General features: G+C 40.3%; 1 protein-coding gene across 1 annotated transcript; it reads left to right on the plus strand.

Moving 5' to 3' along the window:
- The first annotated feature begins 1,771 nt into the window (after positions 1-1,771).
- tmprss13a (transmembrane serine protease 13a) lies at positions 1,772-16,866 on the plus strand. Its single transcript, XM_061681743.1, has 13 exons — positions 1,772-1,802; positions 3,919-4,093; positions 5,026-5,136; positions 5,387-5,554; positions 5,717-5,843; positions 5,929-6,024; positions 6,554-6,597; positions 7,693-7,855; positions 7,928-8,106; positions 8,970-9,068; positions 9,474-9,616; positions 11,382-11,534; positions 14,608-16,866. Exons 1-13 carry the CDS (start codon positions 1,785-1,787, stop codon positions 14,620-14,622), a joined length of 1,491 nt encoding a protein of 496 aa, XP_061537727.1. The 5' UTR covers positions 1,772-1,784; the 3' UTR covers positions 14,623-16,866.
- Positions 16,867-16,892: the final 26 nt, after the last annotated feature.

The following is a 16,892-nucleotide window of genomic DNA, read 5'->3' on the forward strand; positions in this document are numbered from 1 at the left end:
GTTTAAACAACCCCCCAAAATATGTTAGCTTTTACTAATTACTGCATTGCTTTTAGTTGGAAAGCTTGCAAAATTGTCTACTAAATCATAACTCTAATGAAGGACTCTTCAACAGGCCTGAGGGACAAGTACTCAAGCCAGCAACCTTCCCAATTTGCTCGGCATTACAAACTATATTATTGAAGCTATGCTACCCCCTGATGGCTGGAGTTTGTACCACTTAAGTATAATATAATATCCATCATTAAAGAGTTTGCAGTTAGAAGTAAGATAAGGAAACTTATTAGCACACATGGAAGCAAAATCAGATCAGACGACAAAATGTAATATTAAGATAATACTGTACAATATAAGTACAATTTTATTGATGTATTTATATATTTTTATGAGCATGAAGCTGCAATAGGGCCACATTCCAAAATGCTGCATTTTTGGTTAATTGAGGTTCCCTAGGTGCGAATGGTTGTTTGTTAACGTTATCAATGTGACCTAGAAACTGTACAATGCATCTCTTTTACTGAGTGGAGATAAAAAAAAAAAATAAACAACTAGATAATGAGGTTGTACAAGTGTGCACACCCTCTTACATCTAGGAATGTGCCTTGGTTCAGGATGAACCCATCTTGTTAAATGCAGTCCGCACACACCTGCGACCTTTCAAAGTGCCTCTGATTAAACCCAAATGAATTTCAGCTGTTCCAGCAGGCTTTTCCAACCTGTTTTCTTTGTCTTTTCAGCAGAACCCTGAAGGTTTTGCACTAATACTGAGAGGTATTCAGAACTGCTCATAATACCGCCAGCTCGTCTGCGGCTGAAGAAAACCAGCCTCAAAGCATAATGCTGCCACCACCATACTTCACCGTAGGTAGGGTTTTCTTTTGATGATAACTCATGCTGTCGTTGTGCCGAACATACCTTTTGGAATCATGGCCAAAATGTTCAACCTTGGTTTGCTGAAAAACACACTGGAAATCTCCTAAATACATATGGGAAAATGTGTTATGGTTGGATGAAACCAAGGTTGAACTTTGGTATATGATGATATTGTCTGTTTACTTCCTCAATGTGAAATCTGGCCCTTTTTAGTTGAACGATCCAGACTCCCACAAACACCTTGGACAGTAAAATTCAGAATAATTAAAATTGGATAATTTGGAGTGACACACCTGATTGCCCAAAGTCAGCTGGGGTAGGGTAGGCTCCAAACTCACCTACAACTCTGAACTGGATAAGTGGTAGAAAATTGATGTTAACAGATTGAGAAAAAAAATATATATATCATTTTATTTGTTTTCAGTACTGCTTTTTATGCATACTCTGGTCATTATATTTGTCCTCAACAATTCTAGATTACCCCAAACATGTTTGGCATTTGAGTAGCTTTTTGTAACATGCTTGTTTTCATTCAGACACTCATGCAAATTGACCCCAAAATGCCCATATGGAAGTTTAAAAAAACAAAACAAAAACAAAAAACAGTGGCCCCTTGACGGCTCAACTGGTGTCACTTGAGCCACACAATAGTTTCACGTTCCTGAACCAGCAGTGGTGGTCTGTGGCTGGAAGGAAACGGTCGGGCAGGTGTGTAAACTGCTGGGCATGCCCAACTTGGATAAAGATTCAGATTTGAAGTGTGCAGGTAAGGGTCGTTTACATTCACAGTAGAGAAAAGACACTTGAAGGCAGATGTGTCAAAGTGGCGTTTGTCCACTTGAGGATGTGAACAAGCTCCACCCATACGGTGACACCTCAACTCTCCGCTTGTCTTGCAATCACTGATTCCGATGGCAACTCTTAACCCGGTAGGTTCTCTATTTTTCTTCCTTTCGGGTGCTCTTTTGTTCCCTCGGGTTCTTTTATTCTTTATGCTCATACTTCCGTATACTCATACTTTACCTTATACACTGAAATCCATGTTAACTTACAAAAGGGGTTTGTTGTAATAATCTGTAGTTGGATAGAAGACAGGAAACTTGACATGATCGATTGTTGTTGGGTACCTGTACATTTTTTTTTTTTTTTTTTTTTTTAATAAATTGAACACAAATGCATAACAGAAGCTATATTATGATAGAAAGTAGGAAAATAAACAGATGTCATTGTTCAGCACAGCTTACATGTTCAAAAGGAGTAGGAAGTAAAACTTAGCCAGTCCCATCCTGTTAACATTTTATGAAATGATATAAATGTGGTTTTCTTTCACGGGTATCTTGCCATAGTGTTGGTTTCTTCTATTATATGTAGTGGGGGAGACTTCGTCTGCATTTTAGGTCATTTCGTCCACTAGTTTAGTCAAAACTTAGTTATTCTTAGGGAGTTTGAATTTCATCATTTACATAAGATGATTTGTTACAGATCTTGCAATATATTATGGATGAAAAACTATTTTATAGCACTTGATTATTGGCTTTAATTCATTAGTTGAATCTGTGATAATAGTGTATCAAACTTTGTCCCATCAGGTGTGCCTTCTCTTTTGATTCACGGTGAAACTGTAACCTTTCTGGTAAGGTGTGAAGCTGTAAAAATGACATTTGACAGTCATTTTCTATGACAATGACGTAAAATGATCTGCGCACGATAGCTGGGAAATATGATAAACCTGCTCTTCCGCCTGTTTCATCTAGGTGATTTTGCCTCAATTAGTGCTCGGTTCCTGCGGGGCTTTATAGAAACTTGACCACTGAGTTGTGGAAAAGGGGTTGCGAAACACTAAAAAAAAAAAAAGTCAATTCTCAAAGCTTGAGTTCTTGCATTCTTTGTATTTCCCCTTGTTTAGAAAGCGATGAGCACATCTTGTATGCCGTCAGGTGACACTGCAAAGTGCTAATCCTGAGCACAAACAAGTTTAGCTGGATGTCATTGTTCGTTTGAGGTTTCACTCCTCCAAATGTTCCAGTTGAAACTTCGACGAAATTGCTTCTTCCAAAGCAAGCCATTTTGAACATTGAGGGAGAAAAGGACATGTCGAGCTGTTCAGTGAATTCTCATTTGTTTGAATGGATATCTAAGTCTCAAAAGATGTGCCATTTTTTTTTTTTTTCTCCCATTCAATACTACTTGAATAACCCTTTAATCAACTAATTTTTGAACACAGTGCAGCAACATATTTAGACATTCAATATAACAGTTCTCATATATTCTTTGTCTGCGAGGAGCAAAGACTTCTATACTGTACTGACCGCCGTATAGTACTGAATGTTTCTCTTGTACTGCCCCCGGATGAAATTGTTGTTGAAATGGCATTGTTTTTATAAAGTACAATTATAGTGCTATTTTCCCTCATTAAAAAAAGCCTTTCTTTGAGAGGCTGAAACTGATTGGCATTTTCAAATGGTCATTTCCGTTAGATGTGATCGTTTTTATGGAACATGTAAAACTCCTTGGCACTACTGTATTGTCTCTGTGGGCTCTCATTTTACCCCTCAAGTAGAAGACACTTGAGTCACAAGGCTCACTCTGCCCCATGTTGTCATGGTAATGCAAGATTTGCCATTGTTTAAGCAATCATCCATTGGATGTGGCGTGGTCCACCTGGCTGACTTTCAAGCAGCTAGCATGGGATGAAGTCCAACTCAATGCCCCATTTACAATGGCCCTGTGATTGACTCCCAATCAGTACACGGTGTAAAACTCTACATGGCCCCTGTGATGTGCCGAGGAGCTAGCATGACAACACATGAGGAAATAAGTTGCTAGGATCCAATAATTATTTGTGCTTTCAGGTAGTTAGCACCTGGGTGTGTGTTTGTTTTTGCATGGAGGACAATAGCTTCATCTGGGAAAATATGCCTCTTGAGATACCGCTATTGTGCCGGTCAAATATGGATCTGTTATGTGCTCGATATGATTGTAAAAGGCCACAATGTGTTTTCCAGTGTGACTGTCATAAAATAACAATTGTTGTGCTTCCTGCAGAATGAGCCTCCTCCTCCTTACTACTCTGTCGCTGTGCACACCCAACCCCCCCTCAAGTCCTATGAAGAGGTGGTGTACGGCGTGGGTCCGGGCCAGATCCCCGCCAACCAGCCACATTACATTCCTCAGTATGCACCACCTGTGGCTGCACCCCAAGTAACACAGTCAAGCTTGCGTGAGTTGCTGGCCACTCTACTTCTGTATTTGGGGAGGAGGGCAGCTATAGATTGCTGTGGTACTTCATACTGTACACGTACCTGCGTCATTAACTGTGCTGGGAATGTTCAAAGGAATGCGTCTGTGTCCAATACCACTTGTTCTCATTCGTAAAGTGGATGAGCTGGCGTCTATCCAGGGTGAGAGGAGGGATACACCCTGGACTGGTCAGCCATCACTCTATCACAGGCCACTGACAAACAATCGTCCACATTCACACCCATGGACAAAATGGAGCACTGTTTCACAACTTTTGAGCCAAGGCCGATTAATTGTTCTCCCTGTCACTATACAGCATAAATAGATGAACACAGGTCAATTATTGTGGGAAACAATTTAGCGACCAATTAGATATTTTCCCGCAAAACACAAAGCTATATAAAGGAAGGTCTGGACAGTGACGAGCTGCTAACAATATGGCACGCACAGAGGGAGACGAACGAAACCAAAGCAAATTCTTGACAGTGACATGCGTGGGTGCCTTTTTGTCACCCAGCTTGACAAGCGCAATCACTTCAGTGTCTAGAATAACATGCATGACTTTGGAACGCAGGAAGAAGCTGGATTCCCCAGACAGACCGATGCAAACATGAGATTCAAACACTTTTTGTGGAGTATGGTGATGGCTCCTGTGATATAACTTTATTTGTAGGAAAATTCTGGTCACACTCCAAATTTGAGTGTTGGAACTTTATCTTTTCACCGTTTTCATTTCAGACACGTTTAATTTGTTGCCCTGCGATTGGCTTTCAACCAGTCCTGGGTGTCCCTACCTCTCACCCAAAGTCAGCTGGGATAGACTCCAGCTCACCGCTGACCCGAGTGAGGATAAGCGGTACAGATGGCTAGAAATGTCTTGGTTTGCATCGTGTGTAATGTGTTTCCATGCAGCCCCTAGGAGCAGCAAGAGAGGGTGCTGTAAGAATAATGTCCATTGTTACGGAGGGTCATGTGCTGCCTTTATCCTCGTCGCCCTGCTGTCTGTTGCCATCTGGCTCGGAGGTTGGCATTCATCTTCATTTGCTCTTCTGTTTAGTGTTTTCACTGGGGTGTCCTTGGAGGAAAATTTTTTTTTTTTATGGATATTGATTCATTCATTGAGCTTTCCAAAGTGGCATACGCCAACATCATTGAATGCCAACTTGTTCTCACAACAATGTTGTATGGTTTGTTTGGATTTGGAATTTAATTATAATCTGTTTTGGGAGTTTTGCTACTAACACAGTAAATGTTCCTTTCTCTCTAATGGCAGTGCAATATGGCACCAGGGTGTTATCCCAAGGGCTTATCAACAACAATGACCAGCAAAATGAAGTGATGGACGACAGCCCGGCTTTACTGATAGACAGCTGCCCCAATACTACCATAGAGTGTGATGGGGTCAGGGACTGTGAGCTGGGCTCTGATGAAATGGACTGCGGTGAGTGTGCAAGTAATTCCTGTAATAGAAGACCAGAGGGAGCAGACACAGGAGCTAATCTCTTTCCTGTGAACAAGAGTGGACTCTATTATATGAAATGGAAAACAAGTATTAGACTTGCCTCCCCACCTCAATTTTTTTTAAACTATGCTCCTTTACCAGTGAGGTTTTCGAGTAGAAATAGACTGGAAGTCAGGACCTCCCAAGATGGCCGCTTTCTTCCCATCTGCTTCAACGGTTGGGACCAGGACATTGCTGACCAGACGTGCGCCCAACTAGGGTTTAGAATGTAAAGACTCATCGCTCTCTCTTTACTCACCAGTCATATAGTTACCATGGCATTACCTTTTAGTCCCCTTTGCCCATGTCTTCAGGTCTTATAGCAACACAAATATCACATCCCAGGACTCCCTTGGACTGAGAGTGACCAACAGATTGTCCGACTCCCTCCAGGGCCAGGTTGAAGTCAGGTAAATGACCCATCCTCCTTTTTTATCCCGTCCGTCCAGGCAATGGGATTGTGTGAATAGCTGAAATTTAAAACCGTGGTACCTTGAAGTTTGACCAAAGATTTCAGTAGTTCATACTAGTTATGTGGATGACTGAGGTTGGTGTCTTCTTTGTTGTTGGTTGGCTAAGACTCAGCTAATATTTAGAATTTTTTTTTGTAAGCAAAGGACTTTAATTTGGATATTCTATGACTGCTGTGTATTTGAGTCTTACTGTCAGAGTTAAGATGTCGACTGTTCGGTGTGGGTTCTGGAAAAAGTTATTCCCAATATAATTGCGCTCAATGGAACATTTAGTTTGACCAAAATGAAGTTAGACTGCCATCACGGTCCATATTTAAGGTACCACTGTAATTTCAAATGTTTGTTGGACCCACACTTTACAATATTGTAAGGCGGAACCTACGATTGTGTGTTTTTCAAATTAAACCTAAACGCTGGTAAAAGTGCCTGAGTGTAATTTGTCTTTCATTGTGACATCACATGATAGTTCCTCCTGTCCGGATCAAAACACAGTCTCCCTGCAGTGCGTCGGTAAGCACCCGCCATCTGTGCCTACAATCATGTGACACGTATGAAAAAAAAAATATATATATATATATATACACACACACACTCTTTGTATGGGCCAGCTCAGCACCTTATTGTGATCCTTAGAACCATAATACTTAATGTTTATATCACTTTAACATTCAGTTTAGCAGCACGTTCTTGAATAAGAGCTAGTTCTCACATTAGTTTGGGATCATCTACTAAAGGTAATACATGTACATTTATACTTGAATCGGAAATATAAGCATAGCATGTCCACTGTTTGTGTATATGAAGATTGATAGCGGTTTCATGTGGCATTTTTGGCTCACTGAAATGAGTTTGTGAATGCACACAGTTGCTCCTATTAAGACTGTGTAGGGACCAAGAAAAGAATGGGCCTAGCAAAACTGAATAATTGGCGTCCAACCAAGGTTTGTAAGTGCCTATGAATGTCACATGATGGCAGCAAATCAATATTTTTATATTGGACATGGCTTTGGCCTGAGCACCAAAACAGCAAATCAGTGTTTTCGTCAGTTGGTTATTTTGGTACTCAGGGCAAAGTTATTTAAAATAAAAGTATTGATTTGGCGTCAGCTTGTTGTGTTGGGACCAAGGAACTAAGTTAAAGTGAAACGAGGAGCTTCATTTAGTTGGGCCATAATAGAAACAAAGTGCTTTGCTGTAAACTTGTGGCATCAATAGCCAATTGCAAATCTTTTGGATGGACATCAATTGAAGTTGTTGCTATTTGTGGTAGGACTTAGCTGCCTGAAATTGGCTGGTGACCAGGCCAGGTGTACCCCACCTCTCACCCTAAGTCAGCTGGGAAAGGCTCCACCTCACCCGAGACCCTAAAGAGGACAAGTGCAGTTGAGAATGGATAGCTAGTACCTTACTTTTGTGCAATATCTTTGCAGGATGAGCATCCACACAGACAAAAACATTTTACTGATGGAGTAGATGGAGGCAGCCCTTCATTCACTACACTGTGTGTATGTGGCGCATGGACACATCAGCAATCGCCACTGCATCAACAACTTCACCGCACCAGCATGCCACAATGTATCCCTTTTTATTGTGGTGTCTCTTCAGAGTGCGGCAAGCAGCAGTCTACATCTCGCATTGTAGGGGGCAGCATTGCACAAAGGGGTCAGTGGCCGTGGCAGTTATCGCTGCAGTTTCAAGGCTCCCACGTGTGCGGAGGAGTCCTGATAGCTCCTGATTTTGTGCTGACTGCTGCTCACTGCTTCCCGAGGTGAACCGACCACTTTGCGTTCATCTAATTATTTCCCCCAAAAATAGATAACTCAACGGTGTCGTCCTACAGGAGCAACCCCTCGATGCTTTCGCCACAGTTCTGGCGAGTGTACGCAGGCGCGCTGTCTCTGAACAATCTACCTGAACCCTTCATGGTGGAGAAGATCATCCTCAATGAAAACTACGACGACAGGACCAACGATCAAGACATCGCTCTCCTCAAACTTGCAGCTGAGGTTAACTTTGATGGTTGGTAAAGCTTGTCACTTCCACTAATCAGTTTGATTGTTCCCTAGTTGGCATACCAACATTTGTTTACTGATCACATTAAGACATTTTCCTTGTTCAAATTCTTTGGAGCAAACCTTATCTTTTTGGAACCTGCGCCGTCCTTCAAGGATTCAAAGTATATCTGCATGCCTGGAGTCTAGTGTGCTGTGATGTACGAACAAGTATCCCTTAATTCAGTCATCAAAGTATGTGAAATTACAGCTATAAAATTCAGATTTATTGAAAAATAAGGTGCATTCTTAGAGGTTAGTCTGTAATAAAGAACTACTTGTGTAAATCACAAAAAAAAAAAAATCTATTGCAAATTCAGTTGAATCCCTACCCTGCACTGAAATACAATATGTAGGTAATATATTTTTGGGATTAAATTCCCCCCCCCTCCGTGAAAGAGCTTGATTACATTTTAAAATAAAAAAATAACATTTTTAAAATGGTATATGCACATCAGCCAAAGCTATCAAAACATAGTTACAATTTGTATAAAGCACTTTTAAAAAAAAAAAAAAAAAAAAAAAAAAAAAAAAAAAAAAAGTTTTTTTCATTTTTTTAATAAAAGATTTCGTTTCTAACTTTATTTCCTAAGTCCTTACTCTGTAAACTTGGCTATGGAACATTGGAAGATTTTTATTTTTTTTAAAAAAAAATTTAATATAACCCTGAGACAACAGTGGCATTTATGACTGTTATTGAAACCTAACCAAAAAACACATGGATTTAATAATGTGGGACTTTGTAACAAATCCACCTTTTAAATAGTGGAAAAACTGCATTTTTGGGGAATGCTCATATTCTTGACAACTTAAACCCCTCCTTCCTCTCAGATGATGTTCACCCGGCATGTCTGCCAGTTAATGCACAGCAATTCCTCCCTGGCACTGCTTGTTGGACTTCAGGCTTTGGTACCACTGAGGCAGGATCTGGTAAGCTAGGAAAATATTTCTTATTGGGAATGAAGCACATGATAGCGTTGAGCAACGAGAATGCAGTCAGACCAGAACATGCGTGTGGATCAACCTGTCCGTGTTGCTAAACGGTCTAACTGCTGCATATATGTACAGTAAATTCCCTCATTAGCATTATAAGATGACATAGTAGTACTTAGTCTTTTAAATTAGTCCACTTCATGGTAACCTCTTCTCTTACTACCATGCTGGTAAAAAAAAAAAAAAAAAAAAAAAAAGTCTTAATCCTTTAATGCTGGCTAAAATGAAGTCTAGTGCGATGCACTGAGGATGCACATTGGTCGAACTTGAAATTTGACGCACTTTGAGTTACTTGACCACTTTGCTTTTGATGACATCACATGTCGTTTTCCTTCACCCCAGGTGTAGTGTCCGATGATCTGATGGAGGTAACTGTGGACCTCATCGGTACGCAAGTGTGCAACAACCCTAGGGTGTATGGAGGTGCAGTGACAGAGAACATGGTCTGCGCCGGACACTTGGAGGGAGGAAGGGATTCCTGTCAGGTGAGCTGTCAGTTGCCGGGCCAGATTTACAATTATCTGAGTTTTTGGAGGGGACATTTGGAGTGGTCAAATGCAAAAGCAGACACCGGCATTTTTGTGAATTGAGTGAAATGAGTTTTAGGTCTGGTTCAAGGGTAATGCTAATTTTTATTTACAGAATTCTAAGTTAATATAAATTAAGAGGCTAATTTGGGGGAGTTTTTCAAAGGGATCTTTTCGTGAAACCAGGCAACTCCTAGATTTTCTTCAAAAACAGACAAAGCCAACATTTTTAGAGCTATAAAATTACACACACATGGTAGAAAAATTCTGCTTTGTGAGTAAAAAGTGTATTAGTGCTCGTCTTGTGAACTAATCCTTAACATAAATTAACCATTTGAAGGGAGAGACAAGTCATTGATTGCACAGTCAATTTCTTTGTTGCTACTCTCCTTGCGATGGTTTTCTCCTAGAATCTGCGTGCAGTACTAACACCAATCACAGCAACCAGGCCCGTGCAGACATTTTTGGGGGCAGGTGCTCAAGCCAAAAAAGGGTAACGATCGCAAAATTATTCATGCTACTAAGAAAAAGTTTTACATTTTTTTTTTTTTTTTCTGTTAACACAATCCAGTCATTGAATTAAAAAAAAGGTGAAGGGAAGCAATAGTGGAGATAGTCTAAACAATCCTGTTCAAATAGCAAGTTTTTGTGGTACACAAAAAATGAGAAGAGAAAATACCTTTTTTCCACTATTAACTTATAACATTTACGCCATTGGGTAACAAATGAGGGGAAGTAAAAACAAACGGAGATAACATGGTTGCACAAGTGCACACGCCCTCTTATAAATGGGGATGTGGCTATGTTCCAAATCTCGAAATAATTTTTAAAGGTCCCATATTTTGCTAAACCAACTTTTCGAGTATTTGGGATGTAATATTGGCTCTATGGTGCCTCACTAAGCTTGTGAAATATGAATTCAAATCATCCACGCATTCCTGATTTGCAGAAGTTGTTTTTTGTCGCCGAGGCCTGAAATCAGGTCATTCAAATTTCACAAGTTTATCTACATCACGAGCGAAGATCTCCGCTCCCGAGCCAGCACTGTCAACATAACACGTCTGCTCTCACAAATGGGTCTTGTACACTAAGGAAAGGAGGCGGTCTCAGCCAAATATGGACAAAGCGAGTGCAAAATTGAGTCAAAAGGACCTTTTCTGGACACTCATGACAAAACCAAGACGTTAAGTACTTATTTTGCATGTGAAGTCTACACTAACTAGGTCATTTAATGTGGCTTATAGCTACACATTGGTTTATGTTGTCATTCTGTAACTCGTGTGGCGTGTATTACAAGTAATGAGTATGGTTAAGCTGTTCTTTTCATACTGTGGATAAGTGACATTTCTGCTGCTGAAAGTAACTAAAGCGTGACTTGTAATCTAGTTACTTTTGAAATCAAGTCATCGGTAAAGTAACTGGCAACACTGCTGACCAATGAGTTTCATGACATCTCTCTTGGACTACTTCATGCGATTATTTTACACTCACTTTTAAAAACATTCAGAACTATATTGGCAGTCGGTTAACGAGAAACAAGGGCTGCAAATGACACGAGCTTCAGTAAAATGCATATGGCACTTGTCATTTCTGAAGTACAACCTTTTTCAACAAGTTTTACATTTTGTTTGGTTTTGCAGGGTTAGAAAAAGTGACATCAAAGGATGCGATCATAGGCAGGCAGTCTGTTAGACTGCTTGAACTCATTTTTTGTGTTGTCCAGGGTGACAGCGGTGGACCACTAGTGTGCCAGATTGACGACGTGTGGTACCTGGTGGGCATCACCAGCTGGGGGGCTGGATGCGGTGAGATCGACAAGCCGGGTGTTTATACCAGGGTGAGCAGTCTTCTGCCTTGGATCTACACCAACATGCAGGTGAGACTCTCAAATTTAATAAGTCGGCTAAGACTAGTAATTATCATTGCTAATGTTGTGATAAGCTGTATTTAACAGTTGATAACTTTGTTAAAATAGTACTTTTTGTGGTTATGCTTTGGAATTTTTTTTAAATACAAATTTAACTGACAGAATACATGGGTATGATATAAATTATTTATATACTGTATTATGCAATGTAATTTCAAATATCTTTGTGGGTGTATTTAAAAAGACATTTAGTCAATTCTGAGATGCTAATTTTAAGACATCACTCATCTTTAAAATGCATTTTTCCTTAAATTTTAAAAATTCATGTCAAATGTTTATTCATAAATGAATATGAAACCCAATTACATATATTCTTATTTATAACTTAGAATTTTATTAGAGTATGGTTGCAATTAAATAAAAATGAATCCTTTAGTGTGATGGTTAATAAAAATAAAACAAATCTTGGTATGAAACAAAGTAATTCATTTTCCTTGTTTTTAATGAAAAACTGTTCCACAAAGTATTCACACCCCAGCTGATTTGAGTATAGTATAGTTTTTTATTTTTTTATAAATGTACTTAAAATATCCCATTATGGCAAAGTAAAAACGTGTAAATTCATAAAATTAAACATTCAAACATAATGGGTACATAAGTATTCACACCCGTTGCTATGACACTCAAACTTAAGCTCAGGTGCATCTGATTTCCACTGATTGTTCTTGAAATGCTTCTACAACTCTAAATTAGTCCACCTCTGGTAAATTCAGTTGATTGAACATCATTTGGAATGGCAAACCTGTCTATATAAGGTCTCATAGTTGGCAGTGCATATCAGAGCAGAAACCAAGCAATGAAGTATGAGGAATTGTTTGCAGACCTCTGAGACCGGATTGTGTCAAGGCACAAATCTGGGGAAGGATACAAAAGAATTTCAGCAGCATTGAAGATCCCAAAAAGCACTGTGGTCTCAATTATTTGGAAATGGAAGAAGTTTGGAACCACCAGGACCCTTCCTAGATCTGGCTGTCTGACCAAGCTGAGTAACCAAGGAAGAAGTGACTAGGTCAGAGAGGTGAACAAGAACCCAAACGCTCACTAAGGCAGTGTTCCCTGGCGGAGATAACAATGGTTGACTTTCTGGGCGGTTCTCCTAACACACTCTACCAATCAGGCCTTTATGGTAGAGTGGTCAGACGGAAGCCACTTCTCACTAAAAGGCACATGGCCATCCGCTTGGAGTTTGCCAAAAGGCACCTTTAAGGATTCTCAGACCTGCAGAAACAAAATTGAACTTTTGGGCCTGAATTGTAAGCGTCATATATGGAGAAGAGGAGGCACTGCTAATCACCTGGCGAACACCATCCCTACTGTGAAGCGTGGTGGAAGCAGCATTTTGCTGCTGCTGCTGCAGAAACTGGGTGACTAGTCCGCGTAGAGGGTAAGGTGACAGCTGCCGAATATGGAGAGATTCTTCAAGACAACTTGATCCAGAATGCTCTGGAACTCTGACTACGGAGTCGCTTCATGTTCCAACATGACAATGACCCAAAGCACACAGCCAAGATACCAAAGGAGTGGCTTCAGGAGCAGCCTGTGGATGGCCTTGAGTGCCCCAGCCAGAGTCCGGACTTGAATCCAATCGAACACCTGCGGAAAGACCTAAAAATGGCTGTCCACCGATTCTGCCCATCCAACCTGATTGACCTTGAGAGGGTCTGCAGAGTAGAGTGGGAGAAAATGCCCCAAAACCGGTGTGCCAACCTCATAGAGACATACCAAAGACGACGTGAGACTGTGATTGCTGCCAAAGGATCTACAACAAAATATTAATCCATGGGTGTGAATACTTATTGTATGTACCCTTTATGGTTACATTTGCACAACTGTCAAATGTTTTTACTGTTTAGGTTTTTTTACTTTTATTTTAAAATTGTACTCAACTCAGCTTTACAATAAGTCTGTAACATAAAAGGTGAAGCGGTGTGTGACTACTTTCTAGTGACTCTGTATGTACAAACTCCAATTTCAATTAAGTTGGAACATTGTGTAAAATGTAAATAACTGAATACTACAAACTTAGTTTTTTTTTTTTTAGGTATCTTCAAAAAAAAAAAAGAAAACCTGTTTGGAACATTTCACAGGTGAAGAGGTTAATAGGAAACAGGTGTGTCATGAAAGAAAAAGAGCATCCCTGAAAGGCTCAGTTGTTCACAAGCAAGGATGGTGCGAGGTTCACCACTTTGTGAATAACTGCGTGAGCTTATAGTTGAAAACGTTTGACATGTAAATGCTCTTCAACAAAGTGTCACTCATTTTGTCACGGGCCACATTGTAGTTATGGTTTACCTCGGAGGGCCGTTATGACTGTGAAAACATAAAAGGCTTTATTCGTCTCATCATATTTACACACGAAATTTATGAACTAGTTTTGGAATAAGAAATCAAGGGTAATGTGGTTTTCAACCATTATTAATGTTTGGTAACACAAAAATGCTTGCAATATCTCAACGTTATTTATGATGACAATTTGAAATTTTGGGACAGAGTTTACCAAGGATCATGGAAGTTGACTCACGATTTGCCTTGCCGGGCCACATAAAATCATGAGTCCTTGAGTTTGACACGTGGTCCATAAGAATATCAAAATATTCAGAGAATCTGAAGAAATCTTTACACGTAAACGGCAAGCCCGGAAACCAAAATTGAGTCTGTGTGTAACAAATGCTACAGAAAACAATTGCTAGTTAAGTTACTGGCTACAAATGCAAGTTAAAACTCGAGCATGCATAACGAAAGCCATATATCAACAACACCAGAAACGCAGCAGGCTTTTTCTGGGCCCAGCTCATCTGAGCTGGACTGATGCAAAGTAGAAAACTACCTTTACAATCTAATAAAAAAAAAAAAACCACGAGTTCGGAGATATAAAAAAAAAAAAAAAAGCAGTTTTGATTGACTGTCAGCGGTATTAATTTAACAACGGTTCTGTTGTGGTTTGCCTCTGCATTATACAGAAAGCTGTTTTCCAATACTTATGATAAATTTATAATTCTGATTTTGTCCTCTTCTCTCCCAGCACGTAAGGCCGTAATGTCACGTGTTTACCTCCCATTGAGCACTGCGCCGTGAAGCTGTCGTCAAGCAAACACGGAGGGCGCTCAATGCAAAACCGAAGACTGACGGATTAAAAGTGGTGGGGGACGAGGCGCCGCCACAGTACCTAACGTCATGTTTTCAGCTGTGTGACTGTTTCAAAGATGCACTGATAACTTGTCTTGCATTACTTCCTGGTTCTGCCACGTTTACATTCATGTAACACAAGCTTTCAAGATGGCTGGCCGTCCTCTCGTTTGTTCTTCCACTCCAGTACAGTCGGTGGGATTGCCCTCAATGTACAGTGGAGCCTCTACAGTAGAATGACCCTGACCAACTGAGAACGAAAGTGGGCTAATGCCATTTTGTCATTATTGCAGGAGAGTGATTAAGTTTTGACTGCAATCAAATCTGGGGGCTTTATCTTGGATTTTTTTTATGGCAATGATTACTTTGTCTGGATACTTGTTTTTGAAGAATAGTGGTTTTCCTCAGGTTTTGGCATTGTGTAAAATGTAAGATAAACTGACACTATCCACAACTGAGGTACTGTCTTCAGTTTCATTGATTGGATCCTGGACAGTATCATCTCGGTAGCCAGAAAGAAAAGAAAATTGGATTAGAAACAAAAATAGTGCAATAAGACTCCAAGGCCAAACATTGTTTCATGCAAGATTCTCACATTCACTTACAGTACGCACTGGTACACATGCTAAAGAAGTAGGCTCGCCTACTTTTTGATTTGATCAATTTCTGAACCTGGCGGCACGGCGACGACTGGCTGGCACGGCTGCCTCACAGTTCTGAGTGACTGCGTTCAAATCCGGCCTCCTGTGTGGAGTTTGCATGTTCTCCCCGTGCCTGCGTGGGTTTTCTCCGGGTACTCCGGTTTCCTCCCACATCCCAAAAATATGCATCACCAGGTTAATTAAAGATTCTAAGTGTGACTGGTAGTTTATATGCACTGTGATTGGCTGGCGTCCAGTTCAGGGTGTACACCACATCTCTCCAGGATTCAGCTGAACCTCCCTTTCTGGGATGTTGGCCCAATGTTGCAATAAATCTGGAAAAGTTCTGAGTGCAATAATGGACTGCCCCCTATATGTCCTGAAGTGGAAAGAAACTTTGATTTAGACCAGTATTCCTCTGAAAGATGTGCCTTTTCTGTTTCTGGCTGCACTTAACTTATGCAGTTAGCCCACTCTGGTTCTCAGCCCCTACCAAAATATCCAACATTATCCACCGTGTCTTGAGACCTCAGTACCGCGAGCACCAAAGAAATAACCGGACATGCTATTTAAAGTCAGACTATACAATGGGCTTTCGGACTTGAAAGCAGTTTTAGTCTTTCATTTTACTGCGTTTAACAACTTGGTCTTCTAATATGAGATGTTCGAGGTACAACTGTGCGAAGGAGTGTTACGGTCGCGTCATACTGAGAATTGTGACAAAAAATATTTTATGATAGAATAAAGTTGAAATTTTACCTGGAGCTTATGAGAGGAGCATGTTGTTGCCTGCATAAAACCTTGTCAGTAAAGGTTTAATTATAATTTAATAGTCTCTCAATAGTCCTTTTGTGGTGGCACGGTAGATGACTGGTTAGCACATCTGCCTCACAGTTCTGAGGACTGGTTCAAATCTGGTCTCACCTGTGTGGGGTTTGCATGTTCTCCCCGTGCCTGCGTGGCTTTTCTGCCACATCCCCAAAAATGTGTGGAATATGACTTTCTCTTTCCAGTGTTCGGTACTCTTTCATACATCTCAAATGAGGCGATTCAATCAGTGTGTTACCACTAATAGTATGTGAACGAATCCCTGCCTAAGTACAGTTCTATTTCAAATTCAAGTTCAATACGTTTGCATTTAATCTTTAACCTGTTTTTAAACTTGCATCAAGGCGCAATGTTACACCTCAATATGAATCCACTTTTCAATTATTTCCTATAGGAAGAATACATTTCTGAATCCACTGTAGAGGTTCCGCTCGAATAGAATCAATTATATGCCTTACTTCCGCACATCTCAGACTTCAAATGTTTAAACGACACTTTAAGGGTGTTTGTCCCCCACCCTCTAGATGCACACTGACTTATTGTAAGAATGTTCCTGTTTTCCCTATTTATGACCACAAGTTGATTGATTTGATGTGCAGAATCAGTGCATTGTCCAAATATGAATAAATAAAACTCGAACGGGGAAACAAATGTCTGTGTGGCTGCTCACATCATAATGAAGCTCTCGTGACCTCAGGAGGCAGAACGAAGG

Source organism: Phycodurus eques, chromosome 7, assembly GCF_024500275.1.
Source record: "Phycodurus eques isolate BA_2022a chromosome 7, UOR_Pequ_1.1, whole genome shotgun sequence".
In the NCBI taxonomy this organism is placed as follows: Eukaryota; Metazoa; Chordata; class Actinopteri; order Syngnathiformes; family Syngnathidae; genus Phycodurus; species Phycodurus eques.